At 44.6% G+C, this 25,232-nt stretch overlaps 1 protein-coding gene across 1 annotated transcript in view; it reads right to left on the reverse strand.

Moving 5' to 3' along the window:
- The window catches only part of KIF5C (kinesin family member 5C), a 448,921-nt gene that overhangs the window by 39,176 nt on the left and 384,513 nt on the right, over positions 1-25,232 (reverse strand). Inside the window, exons 23-25 of the mRNA XM_069225223.1 lie at positions 21,169-21,273; positions 10,115-10,331; positions 3,518-3,635 (exon numbers count right to left, since the gene is read on the reverse strand). Coding sequence (XP_069081324.1) covers positions 3,526-3,635; positions 10,115-10,331; positions 21,169-21,273 — 432 coding nt within the window. The 3' untranslated portion in view covers positions 3,518-3,525. The remainder of the gene's footprint in view (positions 1-3,517; positions 3,636-10,114; positions 10,332-21,168; positions 21,274-25,232) is intronic.

The raw sequence follows: 25,232 nt of genomic DNA on the forward strand, positions 1-25,232 counted from the left end.
AGAATCACAGGCTTTGCAACAGCTAAATGGCTTCATACATCTGTCCCCAATTAAATGATTATTGCGTACTACGTTGATACAAGCAAAGTATGAATGCATACACAAATTACAATTCAGTTCAATGTTCACAGCTGACCCATTTTTATCTCTCGGGGGAAAGCACTGCGAACCCACAAAAGAAAAGCAATGCTTTAGACATCTGTGGCCAATGAAGGTGACCTCCACATCGCGATGATGTTCAGCAGTACGAAAATCTATTTCTCACACTTGGCACTGTTGTTGAACAGGATATTGTTGAACTATTTGTAAATATAGTTGATTATTAAAAAAAAAAAACACGGGGTCAAATATCTGCTTTTTGGTACATACAATATCACAATTTATTTGTAGAAATTACAATTAAATGTTAGGTCATTAAGGTAGATTAAATACAAAGGATTTTAGGAGGTGCCATTAACTGTGCATGAAACATTCTTTTGGGCGGAGCCTCATCAGCAAAGCAAATTCGAAAGACGCATCCAATAAACAGCATCCACTCACTAACACCCCCAAAACAGCTTTGGGAAGTCGCATTGTTTTCCTGATACAGCATGCATGTACTTACACGAGTGCTACGACTAATGTGCGTGTACGTGATATTTTCATTTTTTGTGAAAATCGGGATTTGCAACTTTTTTTTTTTTTTTTTTAAATGGTATGGATTTTTGCTATTATACCGCTTCAAATTGTAGCCACGCATACCTCTTTGACACTTGTCTACTCACCTGTCTGTGATATGGGAAACTTATTAAGAATGTTCTGATGTACACAAATCTGCGAGATAAAATTTGCTTCACATGCACCCTCGCAGAAAATGTTATTTTTGACAAGATAAAAATGAGACCGATAAATATCCACTGAAATACAAAACTTGAAAAAGTAAGTGTTGTAAGCGCATTGCAGATGCCTCCTCACTTCAAGCTAAAAAGTGTGCAAGAACGAATCATCTGACAATTACTGCCAAAGAAAATGAGTGTACATGTGTGGCAAATGACAGTAGCTCCATTAACTACTGGAAGCCCATCAAGCAGGTTCTACGTGAGATTACTCTCATCTAATAAAAACGACTCAAATAACAATCAATTAACAAAAAAAGCCCATCTCTCATGCAAGGGCTCTAAAGAATGTACCATGATCTCAGTGCCCCACCAAATACAAAAGATATAGCTTTGTGGTCCATCAGTCTCTCAAACACCACCTCTTTACCTTCCTCTAGATCAGGGTTCTGCAAAGTCGGTCCTGGAGAGCCGGGTCCATGCCAGATTTTTAGCATATCTACATTTAGAAAAATGTAGATTTCTGAAACATCTTTTTTCTAAATGTGGATATGCTAAAAATCTGGCATGGACCACGCTCTCCAAGACCGACTTTGCAGAACCCAGCCCTAGATAAGGAGCATCCTGTCTTTGTTATTGGAGAGTGTCCCATCCTCTACTGCGTTCACTTTTCACCATGTTGCAGAAGCCTTTGTCTCAAGTGCTAGTGTCTGGTTCTAAATCTAATTTAATTTAATGGAAGAGGAAGTCTGTTTTGTGTTCAGCAGGTCAGCCTGTGGCCTGAGATGAGCAAAACCTAAAAAAATACTGTGGCCATGGGTTTAGCGTGCACTGCATGGCTTAGCTATAAAGGCCCTGTGCCCTGTTCTTCCGTAAGGCCAGGACACAGCAATAGTATCTGATTAGCCACAGGCCATCCAGTTCCATATCCATATCTACAACCTCAGGGAAACACTTCCTATGTTAACTGGTTTTCAGGAAACTGTAGAACATCTTGATTGATTTCAATTGTCCCAAACATTGGTTCAAGGTAGACTGGAAGGGCCGTTTGGTTGATGCTCAAATGCCACTGTACGGCATGAGGACTCGGGTCTCAGCAATTGTCAATACACCTGTGGGCAACATTAACTCTAGCTTGAGGGCACTGGCTCTCAGCCTCACTCATCTCAGAAGTGACTGGGGGCAATTAATCCCTGGTTCTGGGCCCATGTGTCTCCACCTGCCACTTGCTGAGCTGTGCCCACTGAAGCATCATGGCTCATGTGCCTCCACCCCTGCTGCTGCTACAATCCAGAGATGCAATTCACGAGGAGCTGTGTATGCTCCTTCCCTCTGTAAGGCGCCGAATTGTGTGCGGGTGCCGGACAGAACCAGACATTGAGAATTGACTACAATACTTAGATTTTACTTCCAAAGGTGTTCTTGCCTTGAATGCATACAGGCATTGATAAATCACAGATACAGAAATTACCCACAATATTTTCAAAGTGGCACTAAAAAAAGTCTACATCTGGCACCTCACCCAGTTTAAAATCTAAATAAGCTAAAATGGCATATCCAGGACACATCAGTAAGCTTCCATTTTGTATTTGAATAAACTCTCAGAGTCTGCTTTCGTTCAGAGAGACCAATGAGCTTACCTGACCCAGGACTGTGCTTGCTTAATGGGGTCCTGCTCAACCAGCGCGAGAAATAGGGCTCCTCATTCATTCTAATCATTCTGAGGCCCACTTGTGAAAGTAACTGAGCATTCCTCGCCCAGATTTCCTACACCTTTCAACTCACCAGAAAGGAAGCAAAACAGTAGTCTGGACTACAGTCAAACTAGCAGCTCCTGGCCACAAACCAGTGCTATAAGAACGATTAAATATAACAGCCCAGGGGGTTATTTAGAGTTTGTTGAAGCGAGAGCACCACAATAAACCTGTGGTGCACTACCCCACCAAAACTATAAATTCCCCACCCATTTTAGTGGTGGGCGAAGTACTGGGTTTAACGTACCTCAGCCTGAACCAGCGGTGGAAATTATTGACCTGGCTGCCTGGCTTCTACTGGGCAAGAAGGGCAAAGTGACTGTACATGCAATTTAAGGTCGTTTAATGACCACTGTTTATTCCTTCCCAGGAAGGAATATTTTTAAATGCCTCTAATGAGAGGTAAATAAAACGACATGTGAATCAGCGACATTTGCTTCTGCCTTTCAGAAACAAAAAATGATCCCCTTGTATCCGATTACAACAATATTGGCTAAAATTAAGGTTGTTCTCTACTTTATTTTTCCCGATTAACTTTTTTTTTTTTTTTTTTTTTTTTTTTTTTTTTAAATCAATAACCTTGTTTTTACACGGATTGGGGAATGGGAGTAATATTGAACCTTTCAATTGACATCAGCGAGAGCACAATAGGAATCCTGTCATATACAAGTTGTGAAATGTCTTAAATATAGCAATATTTATGGGATTTGAACATGAAATACAGTTTTGTGCATTGTGGCATGTTATAACCAATGCTGTAGTCTGCTCTCTAGATAGGGTGAGAATAGTGCTTGAGTAGCTGGCGTCTGAGAAACAAAATCTGTCTTTCATATCATAAAATAACAGGTATGGGGTTTAATCCCTTTATCAGATCAGACTGTGTGGGCTCTTCCTACCGCTAATGTCTGATGATGGACTTGGTCATGTACTGAATTCTAAGGCACTTACTTCTGATTTTATTTCAGGGTCTGGTAGTAGGTGGAGTGTGACGATCCTCCTCCTCCTCGAAGGGAATGGATTGCTGTTGGGGATGATGCTGGGTAATGTCCAGGGCGGATGGGCTTTGCTGTGGAAGGAAATTGAACACAAAAGAGACAGATTACAAAAAAGGTGCCTGAAAACACTTACACACTGCATGGTATCGACTCGTACCCATTCCAACAAAAATGTGCAATATCAATATCGTTGCAAAAAAATGTTAGACTCTTGTCGAACAAGATGAGATGACTAAGACCACTGATGCTTTTAATGTTGTCAATGCAGATCTAATGCATTGCATCCCATGCGGTTTGAGGAAAGGAAACAGCCATTGCTTTCATGCCTGTTTGTGGTGTGAATATAGGAACATAAAGACCCTCATTACAAGATGTCGGGTAATGCCACCTCAGGGAGACGTGGGTTTTACTGCTGATGCAACACTACAAGTTGTCCAAAATATGTTTCCTGTGCAGATTTGGCTAGGGCATACCTAGAGAAAAGCTGTTAAAAAAGAGAGAAAATGTTTGGGAAGTGGGTTTGCAAACGTTGTACCTCTCTTTATTCTTTATTATGAATTTACTATATCATAATAGGGCTGTAATTTTGCACTAGGAAAACCTGGAATGTGCAGTGCCGGATTTACCCAATGTGAAATTACCGTATATGGCCATGAAATGAGGCTGAAATGTTTTATAGAATTTATTAACCACAAGCACGGGCCCTAATAAGCACTGAAAATGTACTCAAAGAGTACTCAAAAAAGCAAAATCTCTTGTGGACAATGTTATAATGAGAGCTGTGACACCACTGTAACAAACCATATTATAAAACCCGTTGTCATAAGACCTCTTTACTCATTCTCAGAAACTGTCAGGGTTCAGAAATTCCTTTCCTTGCTTATTTCTTTGTAAAGGTCATAACGATGTTATAATTATCAGCATTCAAAATTTAATGTATTTATTTTATGCATTACTCCAGAATAATTAATAGTGAATATGTTAGTAATTATATCAGAACATACGAACTGTACGAAGCAGTACTGGTCTTGCAGATGAGATGTTTTCATACTGAAGCGTGACTAGCCACTCTAGACTTTTTTCCAAGCAACAGTTGACTGTGCAGAGTTGTCACACTTGGTGCCAGGTGAACATTGTAGAAATACCTTGGATTATCGGTTAGACATCGCTAGTCCTGGTTGCAGTTGTTGATCCATACAAAGAAGGTCACCACACGATCTCATGGATCCGAGCACACTAATCATCTGAAAATATCTCCCGTAGAGAATCCATAAAAGAGACGAATTTACTATTATCTTCTCAGGGGTTGCCAATCTAACTGTGCAGACCTTAAACTACACCAGTGAAGCACAGATCTAATTTCAAGAGAGAGAAACTAACATCTCAAAGCCATCAGTTGGTTGTTGGGGTGGTCAACACGATCAATTATTTTTTGTAAAGGTCACACCATCGCACAGAGGTTATCCGAGCCTATGAACAAACCCTGGCTTTCGTAACAAAAGTAGCTAAAAGAAGATGGTGTATGTTTGGTTTCCACATACTAAAGCATTCCCAGTCAGAAGAACAGAATGGGATACTGCAGGCAACTGAGTATCCCTCTCCATCACAGCCAGGTTCTGCCTCACATCCTGGCTTCTGCTGGCCTGCTGTAGTTGAATTAGTGTCATTCTCCACACTGAAAGTCATACATTAGACTGTGTAGCTCTAGAGCATGTCATATAGCCCCAGACACTGACCAGAGACTGCTATTAGGATAATGGCAAGTGCTTACATTTCCCTTTGGAGAGGGAAGGCATCTATGTATTTCACATAAAATAGGGAAATATGCTCCTTTTTTGCAGATCCATTTTTAAGAGTCTTGTTATTTAATAATGTTGTGGTTCCCCTTACATGAGCTAAAAAATGGAGCATTATAGTGATCTAATTTAGAACCTATCACGACTTTCACTTTTGGTGCCTCGAGTTTCTCCTATAAATAGTAATACTCTAGTAGTTTCAAGATGCAGTCAATAGACAATGCAGCTGGATTTACCTGCTTTGTCTAAAACATGTTTTGCTTGAAATTAGCCCCTGGGTTTTATCTTGTCTACAATGGCCATATGGGGCTTTCCCATAAGCATTCTATCAAAGGGCCTTCATGTTTGTTCTTTTAGGAGACAGGTCCTGTTAAGAACTAAGCCCTATGGAACCCATGCAAAAAGACCAATTAATAACTTCCTTCAGTTCCTAGAAGACCAAAAACACCTAATATTTCTTGGCTTAAAATAATTCAACACAATTCAACACACTTTGTTCTTTCTACATCATCTACGTTTATAGTGCCTAATTGTAAGAATTATCTTTGTCACACACTGTTCTTAGGTAAGAGGGTTAAAATCATGGCAATTAGAATAGTCGGACAAGGCTACAAACAGGCTAAGGTATAAGTAAGCAAAATTTGACTCCATTTTGAACGCTACCAAATGGGGAAAATAGTGGCTGGAAAAGTAGAAAAGGGTCTATCTCTCCACGGGAAATAGAAAAGGTTTCGTTTTGGTGGTGTACATTGTACCACCAAGTTCCCCTAATTGTTTAGGTCAAGGCAACCAGAGACTTATGAGGCTAGTTAGACTGCAAGTCCATGGAAATATTCTAGTGATGGGCACTGAGCTCAGCAAAGTACACAAAAAGCGGTGTTTCTTTATTGTGTTGTATGAGTAGGAACAATCCAATTTCAGATTCTAGCAGAAAACACTACAAGATTTGTTCTCATGCTCATAATTCCATTCCCTTAATGGATAAAATATCTGCATGCTTCTAAGATCCACCACATATACAGTAATAGCAGTGCCCACTCAAACGGTTTGCTGTACTGATTCATGCACCTATTCAATTATTCCTCCACATTTACAATCATAATAAAGCTATTCCTCCTATTCTTGATTAACCTCACTCAGTTTTCCCACCTATTTCCAAAACAGAAGTATGTGCCTCTCAACACACTCTGGTTGTCCTATTCCCATTCTACAGCCAAAAATGAGATCTACACAACCAGCTCAAAGCTAACACTATCTGTAGCTATTACAAAATCACATCAGTAAATAGAATGCTTATATATGCCAGATCTGCCTGAGCGCCTGCAGAACAAACAGTGAATCTTACTGTAACCCCACTTAGATGTGCTTATCATCGTAAGCCATGGTTTTCCATGGCTTCACTACATCATTTAACATTCTAGTTTCAGAGAGCGTTTCTTTTTTTATGCGAAGATATATTCTACAAAAATTGAAGCAAATGATCTAGTATGATCAGGGATAATGGGATGTGGTCATCCTCTCTCTCACCTTCAAACTCATTCATAATACCTCATCTGCCTTCATAATATCTACAGGCCACTGAGCCATACAATTGCCTTCGTGGAACACATCTACAATCTGAATTCAATATCTCTAAGAACACCAGCAAAATCTAAGTCTTGCCTAAACTAACAGAAATTTCACACATTATCCAGCCTCATACAACTCATCTCTTTTCTCACACACCTCAAAAGAAAACATCCATAAACTTCACAATTGCCTCAAGCTAACCCCCTCAACCTTAACAGTCTAATGAAACTAGACTGGTCAGATCACTATGAACCCATTTTAATTCACAATTCTAGAAACCTGTAGTTAAAGTAATCTTCTACAACTACACATTCCGGATAGCATTAATATACCTCTCCATTCAATAACTATTTCTGAAACAAAAATCTACATCAAAACAATGAGAAAGCTATTATGAAACTAGTGTTACTCACTCATAAATCCATCAAGGAAAAAAGCATGCCACCACCCGTTACACAAATAATCTAAGGATAAACAAAAGAATCAACAGGAAACAGAGAAAACCAGGAGGATGTTTAACACCTTTACCTTCACAAATTCTAAAATCTCAAAGAAACATTCAGAAGGATCTTGTTAGCCTCACTAAAGTGAATTTAAACAAAAATACAAATCAACAAAACCTCAAACCACCCAAGAATGTTCTTTCAAACTATTAAGAACTGCACCCATCTAACACAAAAATTACAAATTCTAAGCTCTAATATGATTGGCAGCACCATACCCAGCTTAATCTCTGAGAAGAACTAAAAACTGTATTGCAATCTACTAGCCTCAGGATACCAGAAAGGAAAATTCCAAATGGTCATCCTTTAAACTATTTAAAACCTAAGCTTATTCTTGTTAATTACAAATGACCTCCACTAAACACGCTGTGTACGCCAACAATCCTTTCCCAGGTAAACTGGTAAAAACATTTGCCGAGGAACTAGCACCCCTATTATTCTCAATATCTTCAATTCCTCCATTGAAGGAGTCATATTTCTTTCCATCCTAAACATCTGACAAATCACTCCATCTAAAGTCACCAAACCTTGACACCCACGGTCTTCTGAAACTCAAGGAAGTGTCCGATGCAGATAATACAATTTTTCACAATACGAGGTGACCAACAGGACAATGTGATTGAATTCATAAACATTTTGAACCCCTCTCTTCTTACATTTTGTTTTGGCCTGTACTAACTTCCAAACTGCGACTTTAGCTAATTAGCCTGAAGAATGGAAAAAGCTCATCGGTCTGTAGGCCTGAGCGAAATAAAAGCCAGCTGCAACAACTGGATGTTGAAACAAATAAAAGAAAATTTAATACCCTTACAACCTAATCAGATTGGTCCTTCATTTCAATAACCCCTTTTAGTTATTTTGAAATAGGCAGAGCACCAGGTTTCCATCAGCAGAGCATTAGCCAGTTCAGACTGCAGAAAATCTTGACCCAACAGAACGCCGTACAAGACATACCAGTCCTGGCAAGAAATACATTCAAGCATCACAGGAGCTCATGGAGAAAACTGCACAGCTAGTCAAGGCCATTGGTTTTCTGCTCTGCAGCAACAAAGTGGGGCTGTGGTGCTGCAAAGCAACAGAGAACGCAGAACAGGTCCTTAAGCTGGCATTGACAGTAATGAAAGCATCAACTCCCTCGGATGAGGTATTTGTACTACAGAGATGCCAGAAGTCAGAGTACAAGACCTCTGCTAAGATAGCAAGCTGACAGACCACAGGCCAGGCTCTAAATGAACCTATGAATCCTCATAGTGCTGGGAAACTAGTAGGAGTTGTTGTGCATTCGATAATTTTTTCATGCATTCTTTCATTCATTATTTGTCTGCTCTAACATTTCGAGAACAAATGGGAAACTGAATGCAAAATTAACTATTTGCAATGCAATGGGTCTTGCATTTGAGTTAGTGCTATTAGCATGGTAAATTCCTAAATGGACTCTTCTTGCCACATAAATTGAAAATGAAAATGAAAACAGTTGACATAAGCAAGCCAATTCAAAGCGCCACGGCGGCCATGAGCGTGAGCACGAAGGAGAGGCACAAAAGGAAAGAGAAGTTCGCTCACAGTCAAACGTATCACCAAACATGCAATTATTCGTGAAATGGGATCAATGGCCAAGGCAGTCACAAAACTGCCCCAAGGAGGGACAAACAAAGAATTTACCAATGCTGATAAAAGATTATTGAAAGTCAAGTCCATGAACGAGTGATAGTGGTGGCCGTGCAGTGGGTGTGGTTAAAAGCCCACAGGTAGATTACAACCCGTCAGAGCACTTGCGTGCTCGACCTAAAAAGGGCATTACAACTATGATCCTGTGTTAGGGAATATTACCAAACATTCCTAGACGTATTCTATACATATATATTTTTGTTAATGTTTCCAAATACGAAGCATTTGAAATGTATAGTCTAAGTCTATAAATAAGCAAGGATGATCACACAAAATGTTGTTCATATTAAATCTTCAATTAATAAGTGTATATTGCACAAATAGCAAGGGACAAGTGGCAAAAAAGAGATTATGGGTGTCATTACGACTTCAGTGGATGGAAAAGGCTGTCCGCTGAAGTCCCAGCGGACAGGTTGCCGCCAGTGCAGCCGCCTTCCCGCAGAACCCATTACGAGTTTCCCACTGGCCCAGCGGGAAACAGTCTACAGCATTGTCTCATAATAGAGCACTTGCAGCACTGCCTTCATAGATTAGGACTGCCAGACCAATGAAAACTTGTAATCTGGCGATGCTGGCAAAACAGGGTCCTAATGACCCCTTATGTGTGGATTGCACAACAGTTTATGCTGTATGATTTGGCTCGCAACAAAAACTGTCCCCAACGTATCAGAGGTTATTTATAATAGTAATACTTCTTCACTTAATCATGACCATGCTGGGTAATAATGGACGACATTCCATAAAGAATGTCTCTCAGGCTGTTTTTTACATATGTTTTGCTCTATTGTTTCAAGATTTTATCTAGTCCTTTGCCTTTTCCTATGATATCAGTCGAACCCTTTGGCATTATCTTTTTTAGTTCTGTGGTCTTGGATTGGCTTACGATGTTAAACTATACATTCAGACAACCAGGAGGTAACAGAGTAGTTCACACAACACACTCTCCTTAAACGTTTTACTGCACATTTTCATCCAGTGAATTCCAGATCATTAAGCGTCATACAATCTTCTTACCAATCTGAGCTGTGTGCGCTCGCCGTGCCATGTTCTTGGCTCTGACAGCTTCCTTTATACGGTCCACTTCCTGCTGGTACCTTTTCCGGTCACGCATGGCATTTTCCTTGGCTTCCTTCAGTGCACTCTCCAGGGCCTTAACTCTCTCAGCCGTAGCCCTGAGACGCTTTTCCAGTTTAGGAAGTTCACAACGAAGATCTGCGTTGTCACGGACCAACTATAGTGTTAAAATCACACCACAGTTTAGCACATTAAAGAGATATCCTTTAGGTCTAATTTTTCAAACAATGATATTTCAAAATCAGAGATGCAGTAATAATCCAACATATTCCCTAATGTGGTTAATATGATTGTATTGGAAATAGCGGGATCCTCTAGGCTTGAAAATCATGGCTGAGACTGTGTTTTGACTAATAAATCACCTCTGTGTATCTCAAAACATTGAAAGATATCTACAAAACCCTAGTTTACATAAATTAATATAAGACAAAAATTTCATATTTAAAATGCAATATTTTACACATACAAATTTCTTTCTTTTTAAACAATTTCGAAGCACGGTTATGAAAAACTGGACAAAGCACTTCACAATCGATACGTAAAATCCCTGAATGGCAACTGCATCATATAAGCTGAGTACAATGAATGGGGAAACTGCTGTATGGTTTTGTTTTTAATATTGTAACTGTTTAGTATGATTGGGTTACGTTTGGGCATTTCTCATTAAGGCATCTAACGTGAAGACTTAGGGCCTGAATATGATTTTAGTGGTTAGAACACTCAGTCACAAACGTGACGCATACTCCATCCGCCGTATTACAATTGCCATAGGATATAATGGAATCTTAATACGGCGGACGGGATATCCGTCACATTTGTAATGGAGTAACCCCGTCCATCAAGATCGTAATCAGGCCCTTTATCTGAAAATATGTTATGATAGATAACAATACACACATTTTAAACTACATAATACATGGCATTCAAGAAATTTTATACCATAAAATACTATACATAGACGTGTGGCTACATACAATTAGACAAGCAAGTTATTTACACTTACCATATTTATTTATGCTATTTTGGTTCCTCATATCAGATTCATAATTTATTCAAGAATGCTTCCCAAGGATCGAGTCACAAATATGACTAAAATAGGAATTACACTTTAGCAACTTCATCTGAAGACACTGAAATATGTTGTAAATTGTGGGAGTGACTTATTTACCTGCTTGAATTAACACTACACAGCCATTTACAACTTTCTGAAGAGATCCTCTTTGAGGCTGTTCACCACACTAAGCTCTACAAGTGGGTTAATTTTTAAATATTTCAGAATTGATAATTACCAGCAAGTAAACCAGCTATTAAAATAAATGAATGTGCCCCCGTGTAATGTAACTGGTGCTCATGTGAAGTGCACTTTCGACTCGAGTTCGCATTAAATTGAAAAAAGCATCATCACGATCTCCGATGGCAGAAAGACAAATCAATGAATGCATGAGCGACTATGGGTGTACTGACACAACAAAGATAATCTAATAAAATATGCAAGAGTGGTACACCAAACATCATCCCCAAAGGCATGGAACAATATTTAATTTATTCCGTACATACACTTCTAGATTGTTTGGGCTTCCAATACACTTCTCAGGAACCAATTTATCACAGCTATTCTCATGACTTCCAATAGGGCTTCCTTCTATAAGTAGTAGCCCAATATGATAATTTAGGTAAAACGTCTTCTAATAGGTAATTTAACAACTTACCAGAGATATACACTCCGACTGAATGAGGTAAAGGAAAATGTCATCTATGTAATGAAGTTCCATGGACTTTAACAAACTAGTGATTTTCTAACATGCTAATTTGTGCAGATTCCCCAACTCACTATGAACAATTACAACAAGCCATACTGGTGTAGTTTTTAGTAAGGGCAAATTGAAGTTACTGACCTTCAGTAACGCCTTATCTGGAAGAGACATATTCTAGTTGCAGATTCTTTACCTTAGAATTCCTCCCAGGCATCAGTCTGGACACTGAAATTTTTCTCAGGCAGTACCCTTGCACACCATTAGGTGGCGTCGGTCAGCTCCGCGTCAATCATCGGCATCAAGCACGATGGATATGACACTGTGGGACCTATATTCACGCCACCATGGTGCACTGACGTCAGTTTCTTTTCACGACGTTCCACGCCAGAAGCACAGAGCCATGAAGAACTCTGACCACATATGCATCAGAACTAGGGCCCTGAAAGGGAAGCCCCTGTCCCTAGAAATCAGTTCACCGAGCGGGCGGATGGGGAGGTCCATAAGGAATCATCAACCAGAAAATGTCTCCACCATGTAAGGCGTTACCGAAGGTAAGTAACTTGTTCATCTGATAGAAACTTCTAGTTGCAGATTTCTTACCTTAGAATAAATACCTAAGCAACACCATCCCCGGAAGAGGGTCTCAAACCAAGATCACACTAGGAAGTCCTGAAGGCCCGATCGGGCAAAGTACCCATCCCTATGGACCTGACTGTCCAGGCAGTAGTGTTTGGTAAATGTGTGCAGGGATGCTCACGCTGCAGCCTGACAGATATCCAGGACTGGAACGCCACGTGCTAACGCAGTGGTTGCAGCTGTTGCTCTTGTAGAATGAGCCCACAAACCCTCAGGGGGTTGCTTTATAGACAACGCATAGCACAGTTTAATGCAGGGAACAAACCATCTAGAAATGGTTCTCTTCTGCCCTGCCCAACCTTTGTTCACACCCAACAAAGAGTTGATCATCCACCCCAAACTCTTTGGTACGATCAAAGTTGAACACCAACGCTCTTTTTGGGCACAGCCGGTGGAGTCTCTCCTTTACTTTAGAAGGATGAGGGGGTGCATAAACTTTAGGCAAAGTGATGGGTTGGCCTACATGACAGGGCGTGCCCACTTTTGGTAAAAAGAAAGCCCTGGTGCGAAGCACCACTTTGTAAGGATAGATGGAAAGACAGGGTGGCTTAGAAGACAATGCGTTTCGCTCACTCACCCTCTGGGCATAAGTGAAGACCACAAGTAAGGCTGTTTTGAATGTCAAAAGCCTGAGAGGACAGTTATGAAGCGGCTTGGAGGGAGCGCCCATTAAAAAAGTAAGAACCAGATTAAAATCTCAACAGGGCATTAAGAATGGTGCTGAAGGATACAGATGGGTAAGACACTTAAGGAATCTACTAAAATAGGAGATTTAAACAAAGAGGGTTGGTCAGGTAATCTCAGAAAACCAGAGATAGCAGACAAATAGCCTTTGAGGATGCCCAAAGCAGGGCCCTCTTGGGCCAAAGAAAGTATAAGCAAAAGGACCTCGGAAAGAGGGGCAGAGAGGGGGTCAGCAGAATTTCTGTGCACCATGCCACAAATTTGTTCCAACGACAGGTGTATACCTTTTTGTTGGAGGGATGCCTAGCTTCCAAGATAATGTTACAGACTTCGGACAGCAGGTCAAAAGCTGTCAACTGCCGCTGCTCAATCTCCATGCAAGAAGACAGAAATGGACAGGTTCAGGTAGAAAACCGTCCCCCACTGCTGCGACAGAAGATCCTCCCAAAGGGGCAGTCTGATTGGAGGATCAATGGCCATGTTCAAGAGCTCGGGATACCATACTCTTCGTACCCAGTTCGAAGCCACAACAATGACTTGGTCCCGGTCATTCTTGATCTTCTTGAGAAGTATGGGCAGAAGTGGTATTGGCACAAAGGAGGCCTGAGTTCCACTCAAGCATCGCAGAACGAGTGTCAGCTTGGAAACTCCAAAGTGCAAAACAGCTGACATTGTGTGTTCTCTACAGAGGCGAACAGATCTAACCACGGCTCTCACCACTGCGCAAAGAGATCTTATGACACTTCCGGATGGAGACGCCATTCGTGATCGACTAGGCAATGATGGCTGAGTTTGTACGCTCTGACGTTCAGAGAGCCTGCCAGATGTTGAACCACCAGGGATATTCCCTGATGTTCCAGCCATGTCCAGAGGCAGACAGCCTCCTGACAAAAAGTCCATGACCCCACCCCACCCTGCTTATTGCAGTACCACATGGCGGTGGTGTTGTCTGTGAACACCTGCACCACTTTCCCTTGGAGAGAGGGAAGGAATGCTTTCAATGCAAGCCCAAAAGATTGATATGGAGATCAGACTCTGCCAGAGACCAGACTCCTCTGATCTCCATCTCTTCTATGTGGCCACCCCCTCCCAACCCATCTGCATCTGTCACTGCAGTCACATCTGGTTAGGTAAGGGAGAGGGATCTGCATCTGACCCAACCACTGTTCAACAGCCACCACTACAGATCTTGCACGGTCCCCTCTGGGATTTGGACCATGTTGGAGAGATTCCTCTGATGGGGCACCCACTCAAAATTCAGGTCCCACTGCAGAGCCTGCATATGCCATCTGCATGGGTCACCAACAGGATGCAGGAGGCCATGAGGCCCAACAGCCTAATTCGCACCGAAATCCAGGGTAGAGGCTAAAGCATCAGTATCATAGCCTAAATATCCTGGATTCGCCACTCGGGAGGATAGGCCTGAAACTGCACTGTGTCCAGAACAGCTACAATGAAAGGTAGCGTCTGAGGGGGAGTCAGGTGTGGCTTTGGCATGGTTACAGTGAACACCAGTGAATGCAGGAGGTCAGCCTTAGTTTTGAGGTTAGAGACGACAGCCTGGGGGTAGCCACATTCAACAGCCAATCGTCGAAGTAGGGGAAGACTGAAAACCCTAACCTGTTCAGATGAGTTGCGACTACTGCCATTACCTTGGTGACACCCGAGGGGTGCTGGTAAGACCAATGGGGAGCACGGCAAATTGAAAATGCTCATGACCGACCATGAAACGCAAGTAATGTCTATGTGCAGGCAGGACAGGAATATGGAAATGAGCATCCTGCCTGTCTAACACTACTATCTACTCTCCTGGGTCCAGAGCAGAAAGGAGCTGAGCCAGAGTGAGCGTTTTGAACTTCTCCTTCCTGAGGAAGAGATTGAGGGACTGGAGGTCGAGGACAGGGCAGAAGCACTTGTCCTTTTTGGGAACCAGAAAGTAGTGGGAATATCAACCATAACCTATTCTGGCACAGGGACCCTGTCTATGGCTCCTTTGGCCTAGAGAGCTGTAACATCCTCTCGGAGAAGTGCCAGGTGATCCTCAGTCATCTGATAGTAGGATGTTGACATGGATGGAGGGGTAGTCTCGAAAGGGAGGGAGTAGCTCCTTCAGACTATTTGCAAAACCCACCTGTCTGACAGGATGGTGTTCCAGTAGGGCAGGTGATGGGGAATCCTGCGGCCATCTGGTTCCTGATGGGGAAGCGAAAGACTAGGAAGGTTTGGAGGCTGCAGCCAAGAAGGAGGGGGAGCAGTGAACTGGCTATACCGCTGGCTCCCTGATTCACGCAGATGGTGGATCCCACGTCCCATGCTACGCAAATCAAATCAAATCATTAACATTTATAAAGCGCGCTACTCACCCGTGCGGGTCTCAAGGCGCTAGGGGGGAAAGGGGGGGTTATCGCTGCTCGAACAGCCAAGTCTTTAGGAGTCTCCGGAAAGCGGAGTGGTCCTGGGTGGTCCTGAGGCTGGTGGGGAGGGAGTTCCAGGTCTTGGCCGCCAGGAAGGAGAAAGATCTCCCACCCGCCGTGGAGCGGCGGGTGCGAGGGACGGCAGCAAGTGCGAGGCCAGCGGAGCGGAGGGGGCGGGTGGGGACGTAGAAGCTGAGGCGTCTGTTGAGGTATTCCGGACCCTTGTTGTGGAGGGCTTTGTGTGCGTGGGTGAGAAGACGGAAGGTGATCCTTTTGCTGACTGGGAGCCAATGCAGGTGTCTCAGGTGTGCGGAGATGTGGCTGTTGCGGGGTACGTCGAGGATGAGGCGGGCCGAGGCGTTTTGGATGCGTTGCAGGCGGTTCTGGAGTTTGGCTGTGGTCCCGGCGTAGAGGGTGTTGCCGTAGTCCAGGCGGCTCGTGACGAGGGCGTGGGTCACGGTTTTTCTGGTGTCGGCGGGGATCCAGCGGAAGATCTTACGGAGCATGCGGAGAGTGAGGAAGCAGGCGGAGGACACGGCGTTGACTTGCTTGGTCATGGTGAGAAGAGGGTCCAAGATGAAGCCGAGGTTGCGGGCGTGGTCTGCGGGGGTCGGTGCGGTGCCGAGGGCCGTGGGCCACCAGGAGTCGTCCCAGGCGGACGGGGTGTTGCCGAGGATGAGGACTTCCGTTTTTTCAGAGTTCAGCTTTAGGCGGCTGAGCCTCATCCAATCTGCGACGTCCTTCATACCCTCTTGTAGGTTGGTCTTTGGCGCTGGCGGGGTCCTTGGTGAGGGAGAGTACAAGTTGGGTGTCGTCGGCGTAGGAGGTGATGATGATGTCGTGCTTGCGTACGATGTCGGCGAGGGGGCTCATGTAGACATTGAAGAGTGTCGGGCTGAGCGATGAGCCTTGAGGTACGCCGCAGATGATCTTGGTGGGTTCTGAGCGAAACGGAGGGAGGTAAACTCTTTGGGAGCGGTTAGCGAGGAAGGAGGCGATCCAGTCCAGGGCCTGGCCTTGGATCCCGGTGGAGCGTAGGCGGGTGATTAGGGTGCGGTGACAGACGGTGTCAAAGGCAGCCGAGAGGTCGAGGAGAATGAGGGCGACTGTTTCACCGTTGTCCATCAGGGTTCTGATGTCGTCTGTGACTGAGATGAGGGCGGTTTCCGTGCTGTGGTTGGTTCGGAATCCGGTTTGTGAAGGGTCGAGCAGGTTGTTGTCTTCCAGGAAGGTGGTCAGCTGTTTGTTGACGGTCTTTTCTATTACCTTGGCTGGGAAAGGTAGAAGAGAGATGGGGCGGAAGTTTTTCAGGTCGCTTGGGTCAGCCGTAGGTTTCTTTAGTAGGGCGTTGACTTCAGCGTGCTTCCAGCATTCGGGGAAGGTAGCAGAAGAAAAAGAAGAGTTGATGACGGTCTGGAGGTGCGGGGCGATGATGTCGTCGGCTTTGTTAAAGATGAAGTGCGGGCAGGGGTCCGAAGGGGCGCCGGAGTGGATAGAGTTCATGATGGATTTGGTTTCTTCCGTGTTGATGTGGGTCCAGTTGTTGAGGGTGATGTCCGGGGAAGCGGGTTCAGTGGTGTATGGTTGGGTCTGGTGTCCGAAGCTGTCGTGGAGGTCGCTGATCTTGCGATGGAAGAAAGTGGCGAGGGATTCGCACAAATCCTGTGAGGGCGTGACGGCGTTGGCGCTGGGGTTGGAGAACTCTTTGACGATGCTGAAGAGTTCTCTGCTGTTGTGGCTGTTTTTGTCTAGTCTGTCGGTGAAAAAGTTCCTTTTGGCAGTGCGGATCAGGTGGTGGTGTTCGCGTGTAGCGTTCTTGAGGGCGGTCATGTTGTCAGCGGTGTGGTCCTTGCGCCAGGCCTTCTCAAGGGCACGACAAGTTTTCTTTGATTCTTTGAGGGTGTCAGAGAACCAGAGAGGTTTTTTGGTGTTGGTCTGTCGATGCGTGCGTTTGAGGGGAGCAAGGTTGTCAGCGCAGTTGGAGATCCAGTTTGTGAGGTTGAGAGCTGCGTCGTTGGGGTCGGTGGTGAGGGTGGGTTGGTTGGCGGCGAGAGCGGAGAAGAGTTGCTCTTCAGGGATCTTGTTCCACTGTCGATGAGGGATGGGTTGAGTGCGGAGGTGGGAGGTCTCGCGTCGGAATGTGAAGTGGACGCAGCTGTGGTCGGTCCAGTGTAGGGCAGAGGTGTGGCTGAAGAAGACGTGTTTGCTGGCGGAGAAGATAGGGTCGAGCGTGTGTCCGGCGATGTGGGTGGCGGTGTTCACCAGTTGTTTGAGGCCGAGGTTGGCGAGGTTGTCGAGCAGGGTGGTGGTGTTGGGGTCGTTGTTTTGTTCCAGATGGAAGTTGAGGTCGCCTAGGAGGATGTAGTCCGGTGAGGCGAGGGCGTGCGGGGAGATGAAGTCGGCGATGGCGTCGCTGAAAGAGGCGCGAGGTCCGGGAGGACGGTAGACGAGGGATCCTCTGAGGGTGGTCCTTGGGTCGGTGCGAATCTGAAAATGCAGGTGTTCAGCGGCGAGGGGGGGGTCTTCGGTGGAGGTGGTGACGCTGATGGAGTCTTTGAAGATGATGGCGACACCTCCTCCTACTTGGTTGGTGCGGTCTTTTCTGGAGATCTTGTAGCCTTCGGGGATGGCAGTAGCGATGTCTGGAGCAGAGGAGGCGTGAGGCTGAGCAGCATGCACAGCATTGTAACTGGTAGGAATGGGGGTGGCTGGGTGCCCCTTCCATAGCTATAAAAGGGGTGAAAAGCAGACTGAGGGGGAAGAATGGCAGCAGCGAGGGCAAGGGACCAGGCCGTAGCCTGGGACTCCTTAAAGTGCTCGAGCGCCGAGTCCGCTTTGTCTCCGAAGAGACAGGTGCCATCATCAAAGGGCATGTTCATCAGAGTGGATTGGACATACCTGGAAAAGCCAGATGTCCTTAACCAGGCGTGGTATGCCTCAAGGCCATCGTTGAAGCAACCAATCTGTCTAAATAGTCGGTCGTATCCAGCCCACATCTGATTGGAAACTTAGTTGCGTCTCTCCCATCAGCAACAGCTTGGAAGAAAATGGCCCAGGCCTCCGCTGGGACCTGTGGCAGCACTTTCACAACTGTGTCCTATAAAGTATGGGTGTAACAGCCCAAGAGGCATGCGGTGCTCACAGACTGCAATGCCAGGCTGGAGGAAGACAACAACTTCTTCCCAAGATGATCCAGCCTTTTAGATTCCCTATACGAGGAAGCGGAAGGGAACACACCATGGGATGTTGAGGCTTGGATGACCAAGCTCTTGGGTGTAGGGTGTTGGGTCAGGAAGGCCGGGTTGTTAGGCACAGGCCTATGGTGGTGAGCTGCCATCCTATTAACAGGAGCCCCTGTGCTGGGTTTGGACCAGGTCCTCACCAGGACATCCGTGAGGGCTTCATTGAAGGGCAAAAGGGGTTCTGATGTGGAAGCCCCAGGCTGAAGCGCCTCAGTCATGAGATTGGCCCTGAGAACCACCAAAGGCAGCTCGTTGCCCAATACCTCGGTCACTCTCCTCACCAGCATAGAGTAGGACGCCCCTCTTCCATAGCCCCAGTAGTGGGAGAAAGCATACCAGCATCAGGGGAGGTATCCCGACTGCTGGCTTCATCCAGTTCCTGAGCCCAGTTCATAGGGTCTTCAAGCTGGAATTATAGAGGGTCCAGCGACCCCTCCACACTCTCACTGAATGTGCCCCGTAAGCATAAGGGTCAAGATATGATCTAGGGACCAAGGTGCCTGCTGAAGTTGGAATCGGTGTCGAGTGATGCTGCTCCGGCTCTGTGTCAGAGTAGCAATGACTATAGGATCATTGCCGCCAGCAGGCCCAGGTGACGTCAGGAGCATTGACGCCGGAACCATTGTCTGGGAAGGTCACACAGGTATGATCAATACCAGTCCAGATCCAGAAGCGGATTCCTGGGGACCCCTCGGAGCCGAGGCTGAAGCAGCCAGCATGGAAATCGAAGGGGCCCCTTCCAACCCTGGGGAGCCCAGGGCTCCCCAATAGGGCCAGACTGCCGAAAGATGAGGTGCGTGGCCTTGTAAAACTCCTTTAATTGGGCAGGGGTGGTTCTGGCTCCCAGAAACTCAGGGAGGTGCAGAGCCGACCCAGAAACAGGCTCTGAAGATGCTCCTTCTCCTGCGTCACGTCATCCAACCAATGGGGCGAAGTCTAAGAATGCTTGTGCTTCTTCAAATTCTTCTTGTGCTTACCTGAATGATCTGACAATTTCGAGTGGGACGAGGGGAAGTGGTGATGTCTGCACGAGTGGTCTCAGGACCTTCCTCTCGACAGAGACCGGGAGTGATGCGGAGCAAGACACCAGGTGCGAGCAGCTTTAGGGACCGCTCCCTCAAAGCCTTCAAGTTCATGGCCCCGGCAGTCGCGGACCAAGCACCACAAACACACCAGGTCTGGATCGGTCACCTACATCATGCGATGGCAGGAGTCACAGGGCTTGAAGCTGGTCTTACGAGAACATCTTGATGCTCCAGAAGTAAAAAAACTTCAACAAAAAGTTAAAAGGCCAGTCAAAAAGCGACTGTAGAGGTAGCTCTCTCCAGATCTGCATGTAGGCTGGCACGGAAAGAAAAGAACTGACGTCAGCGCGCTGGGGTGGTGCCTATATCCCACCTGTGATGTCATATCTGGCGACTACGATGCCATTGACAGACGCAGAGTAAACTGACACCACCTAACAGCATGAAAGGGTACTGCTGAAAGAAAAATCTCTGGATCCACACTGACACCTGGGGGAAATGCTAATGTGAGGAATCTGCAACTAGAAGTCTCTATCAGATAGAAAGGAGGAGTGGATGAAACATATAACCAGTGAGCCACAGGTGTCCCAAAGCAGGAGAGGGACAACGGTCATCAGAACAGGCTGGCTACTATAAAGAAAGAAAATGTGACATCTCATAAAAGCCATCTTAGCAGCATGCATGATTTAAAAAAATCTTGTAACTAATGATTTTTCTATTTCATAAATAACTACATGACAAGAAAATGGCATTTTGTGCACTTCCTAACTAGAGTCAGCATAGATTTTGACATAAATGCACTATGTGACCAGGTTTGTCCAAATATGAAAGGAGGAATCTTCTTTGAAGTCTCACTTTTGGAATTTGACTTTTGGGCAGCCTGCAGCTTTTGGGTACATGTTATAGCTGACATACAAAGCAGTCAACTATGCTTTATAATCAAAAATGATTTCCAAATTTAGGGACCGGCACATTCAGTTTAGGACCTATTTAGATGGCCTAACCAGCCCAAAGTTAAAAGAAAATGCCATATAGCCAGGGTCTAAAAATAGTAACACATCTGGGGAATCACAGCAAATAAAGTGGCTTTTCTACAGTGAACAGTACACATTTTTACATATTGTAAACCTCCATTAATTTGTAAGGCATAAGGAGGATATCTACAAGTGGGGGGAAACAAAACACTTAATACAATACAAGGTAAATTGGTAAACTGTGCAATTGCAAAATTCGACTCACCTGTTTGTGAACTTTTGTAAGTTGCTCCAAGTTGTTTTCAAGAAAGGAAATCTTCTGCTTCTGAGCAGCACTCCCCCCTCCTTCGTCGCTGTCAAGTTCAACACTCTATAGAAATATCAAATTAGTTAAACATTTATTATGAGTTTAGTATTTCTTCTTTTCTACAAGACAGCACAGATCTCTCTGGTTGCATATTCAGTGATATGTTTTTAGATAAATCCAAATTAAGCTCTGAAAATCTGCAGTAATGCAGGACATGTTTAGTATTTATACGTACACCTGTAAATACACATTTTGATAGTGATCTATGATGTTTCAAAATGAAATAATGGTGAGGAATGGCCATTGAACAATGAAGAACCCTAAAAAAAGATGTCTGCTGTCCACAGAGCTGCTATACACATCACAGCACAACACAAACAATGTCATCCTATTGTACACATAGAAAGTAGAAGCCACCTAATTATTTAAAATTGGACTTGTCAGGAAATTATTTGATACTTGCTTAGATTCTTTAGTGTAGGTCTGAGTATCAAAGGGTAAGCAGGTGTTAGATACCTGCCAAAGGAGGGAATCTATATACAGCTCCCCCATCAGATGGCAGAAGCACCACAAATGGATGTGCATTTGTAACCTACCTCAAGAAATACGCCAAGCACATCAGAAAAAAACTATGTTCCAAAACAGTGCAAACCAGTTTAAACCAAGGTAGGATATAGATTTGAAACCTAAACGTTTTCTAGAATTGTGCAAATTAGTGCAACATAACCCCCTGAGCAAAAAGACAAAGTGTGGATGTCCACCTTCTATCTCTTGTGGTATAACCCGTTAAAACATTTAATGGCAAACATTAAGTATTGCCTACATAAACAACAGACCATGTTAGAAGTTAAGAAGTGGCTGGGAATAAACTCAAAAATATAACATTCAGTAATACACATTTTTACTGGTTTCCATGTTCTTTCAGGTTTTATTCATAGTTACCTCAGGTTATATTTCATGTTCAGATCCGGAATATAAACATTAAACGTTTTATGCTGATGTTGGAAATTGCCCTTTTGGCAAGGTCACCCCTAAATTTTTTGCTTTCCTCTTCAGCTTTTTGCTGAATTTCTTTTTGTTGGCTTTAGGACTCTGGGCACTTTACCACTGCTAACCAGTGCTAAAGTGCAGGTGCTCTTTCCCTAAATAATGGTGATATTGGCTTATCCACAATTGACATATTTAATTTACTTATAGGTCTCTCATAAAGTGCACTATATGTGCCCAGGGCCTGTAAATTAAATGCAACTAGTATGCCTGCAGCACTGATTGCTTCACCCACTACAGTAGCCCTTCAAACAGATCTCATGCCTGCCACTGCAGAGCCAGAGTACGCAGTTTTAAGCTGCCAGGTTGACCTGGCAAGTGCACCCACTTGTCAGGTTCAAATCTTCCTTTTTATTACATATAAGTCACCCCTGGCCCTGGTTAGCTTCAAGGGCAGGGTGCAGTGTATTTAAAAGGCTGGCCATGTACATTAAAGTTTAACATGTCCTGGTAGTGAAAAACTATTAAATTTGTTTTTCTTTATTACAAGACCTATCTCTTCCATAGGTTAACATTGGGGTTAGCTTGAAACAATCTTTAGGTGTAACTTCCAATTGGGAGAAGGTACAAATTTGGAGTTTGGTGTCTCTGGACTCAAGTTAAAATACCAATTCATGGTTTAGTCAGGTTTTAAATTTGTAAGTCTGAAAATGCCACTTTTAAAAAGTGAGCATGTTCTTACTTTAACCATTCTGTGCCTCTGCTTGTCTCTTAATACACATTTGGGGTAGGTGACAACTGGGCTTTGTGCATTTCCTCTACACAGTCACACACAAAGGGATCTGGGGTATGACATTTGAATCCTGATGACCCATCACCGGACTGCGTGGGTTTTTCTGGGCTAGATGGGAGGGAGGAGCAGGCACACCTGAATACGGATGTGCCTCTCTCTACACAAAGGGCAGCACAACCCTGTGTAGAGTGTATGGAGCCTGGGAGGGAAGGGCAAGGACCTTGTGCCCTTCAAAGGCCTCTCTTTGAAATCTCCCCAACTTCAAAGGCTCAACTGCGTACAAGTACTGGACCCCAAACCCAACCAAATCAGTACTCTTCTGGATCTGAAGAACATTCTGCCAGGAAGAAGGACTGCTGTGCTGTCAGGAGGGACTGCCACTCTGCTCAACTGATTGCTATGTCGGCCTGCTGCCTCTTGCCTGGGAGTGAGAAGGATTGGGTTTTGCTCTCTACCACTTCTACAGAACAAAGTGACTACAAGGGCTTGCTGGCTTGCCTCCTGTTCTGGAAGTCTCAGGGCCGTCAACGACTTCCCATCAACTCTACTACAACTCCTGAGCCTGCCTTCAACCATCTCCTGACCCCCAAAAGGCTCCCCTCCAGTCCTGGGCCCTTGGAAGTGTTTTTTGGCTTCTGAAATCAAACTCTTGGGCTCTTTGCGACCTCAAAGGGGCCTGTTCACAGTGGAACAGTGGTGCTCGCACAAAGGATCAGCAGGAGCTGATGCATGTTTGCCTCTTTGCAGAAAATGGATCACCACTCACAACCGGAAGGCTCCAGTTAGTTCATCTGTGGCACCAGGCAGCTTTTTGGGCACCGCGGACCACCACCAGCAATGCTCTCCTTGCTCCTGGTGAACGTCTTATCGCGAAAGGGACTCTTGGCACTATTTTTGAGAAGATTAAACTTCAGCAGTACTTACCTTGGACTGTATCAGACCTGCGCTTCATTGCGGTCTGCCTGAACTTCTGAATTGAACCCAGTCAAGCATGACCAGATATCCCCTATTGGCGCTTTATGTGTCTAAGCACTACATTGCGATTTAATCTTTAAAAATTCATATCTTGAGTTCTACTTTTTGGATTTTTGTCATTTGTGGAGTCTTTTTGTGATGTTTTTACTGTGTCACTGTAATTTAAGTGTAGCACAAACACTTTACACATTACCTCTTAAGATAAGGCTGACTGCTCTGTGCCAATCTACCAAAGAGTGAGCACAGGTTAATTTAGGTTGTGTATCTGACTTAACCCTGACTAGCACTGTGGTCCCCACTCGGACAGGGTGCATACATCTGCCAACTAGAGACCCAATTTCTAACAGGTGATAATAGATTTGTTGGGGTGGTTTATTCTATGGAGTGGGAGCGGCTGTGATCACTGAGTGTCCAAGGGTACTGGCAGTAGTTAGCAGGAGAGACCAGATGTGGGTTCCTAAATGACTCTGTGTCACAAAGAATGCAATGGCACAGTGCAGGGATTCAATTTACAGGAGATTTATTTTGTAGATTGTGGTTATAGTTCATAGCAAGTTAACAAATTGGACTCAATGACTGTAATACAATACTTTGCAAAAGGAAAGCCCAGGACTCGAGCGACTGGAGTACTGTGTCCTAATAATTAGGCATAAGCAGAACTCGCAGTGTTTCACTCTGGGGAATTCAGCGCAGTTACCTAAAAACTCTGAGATTCCACAGAGTCCTGCGAGCAGTGGAATTTCAGTATGCCGTGCTGCTTGCGCTGATTTTCAGCATCGAGAGCTTGTCCCAAGCTGTATAATCAGCGCAAACTGCATCACATGGCTTCTTCCTGACGCTCTGGTAGATTTTCGAGTCGAGCAGCAGCTTTCTCAGCGCAAGTGGTAGCAACCTGCTGTGACTGCCTGACTTGGAAAATTGTGCTGGGAGGTGTTCTAGCACCCAATAATCACTCAAATTATTTCTAGTGCTCGCCAACTTAATGTTGGCGAGCAGCATGTGAGAAAAAAACTCACCTCGAGGCTGTTGGTGGAGTTTTGTTGGAACTCTGCACACCAAGGCTGACGCGGGGTGGGCAAAACTCTGCCAGCTTACCACTACCACTGCAATCCTACCACTTATAAGAACTCTGCACTTCAGGACAGTGGGGAAATACTTTCTTTATTCTGTGAATCATTCCAGTAAGTATGTGCATTTCTTAAGGAAGCTTTGAACCAGACTGTCCAGCTTTTAGTGATTTTATGTTTTGGAAAAATTACTGTGAAAT

The sequence above is a fragment of the Pleurodeles waltl genome, chromosome 3_1 (assembly GCF_031143425.1).
Source record: "Pleurodeles waltl isolate 20211129_DDA chromosome 3_1, aPleWal1.hap1.20221129, whole genome shotgun sequence".
Taxonomy (NCBI): Eukaryota; Metazoa; Chordata; class Amphibia; order Caudata; family Salamandridae; genus Pleurodeles; species Pleurodeles waltl.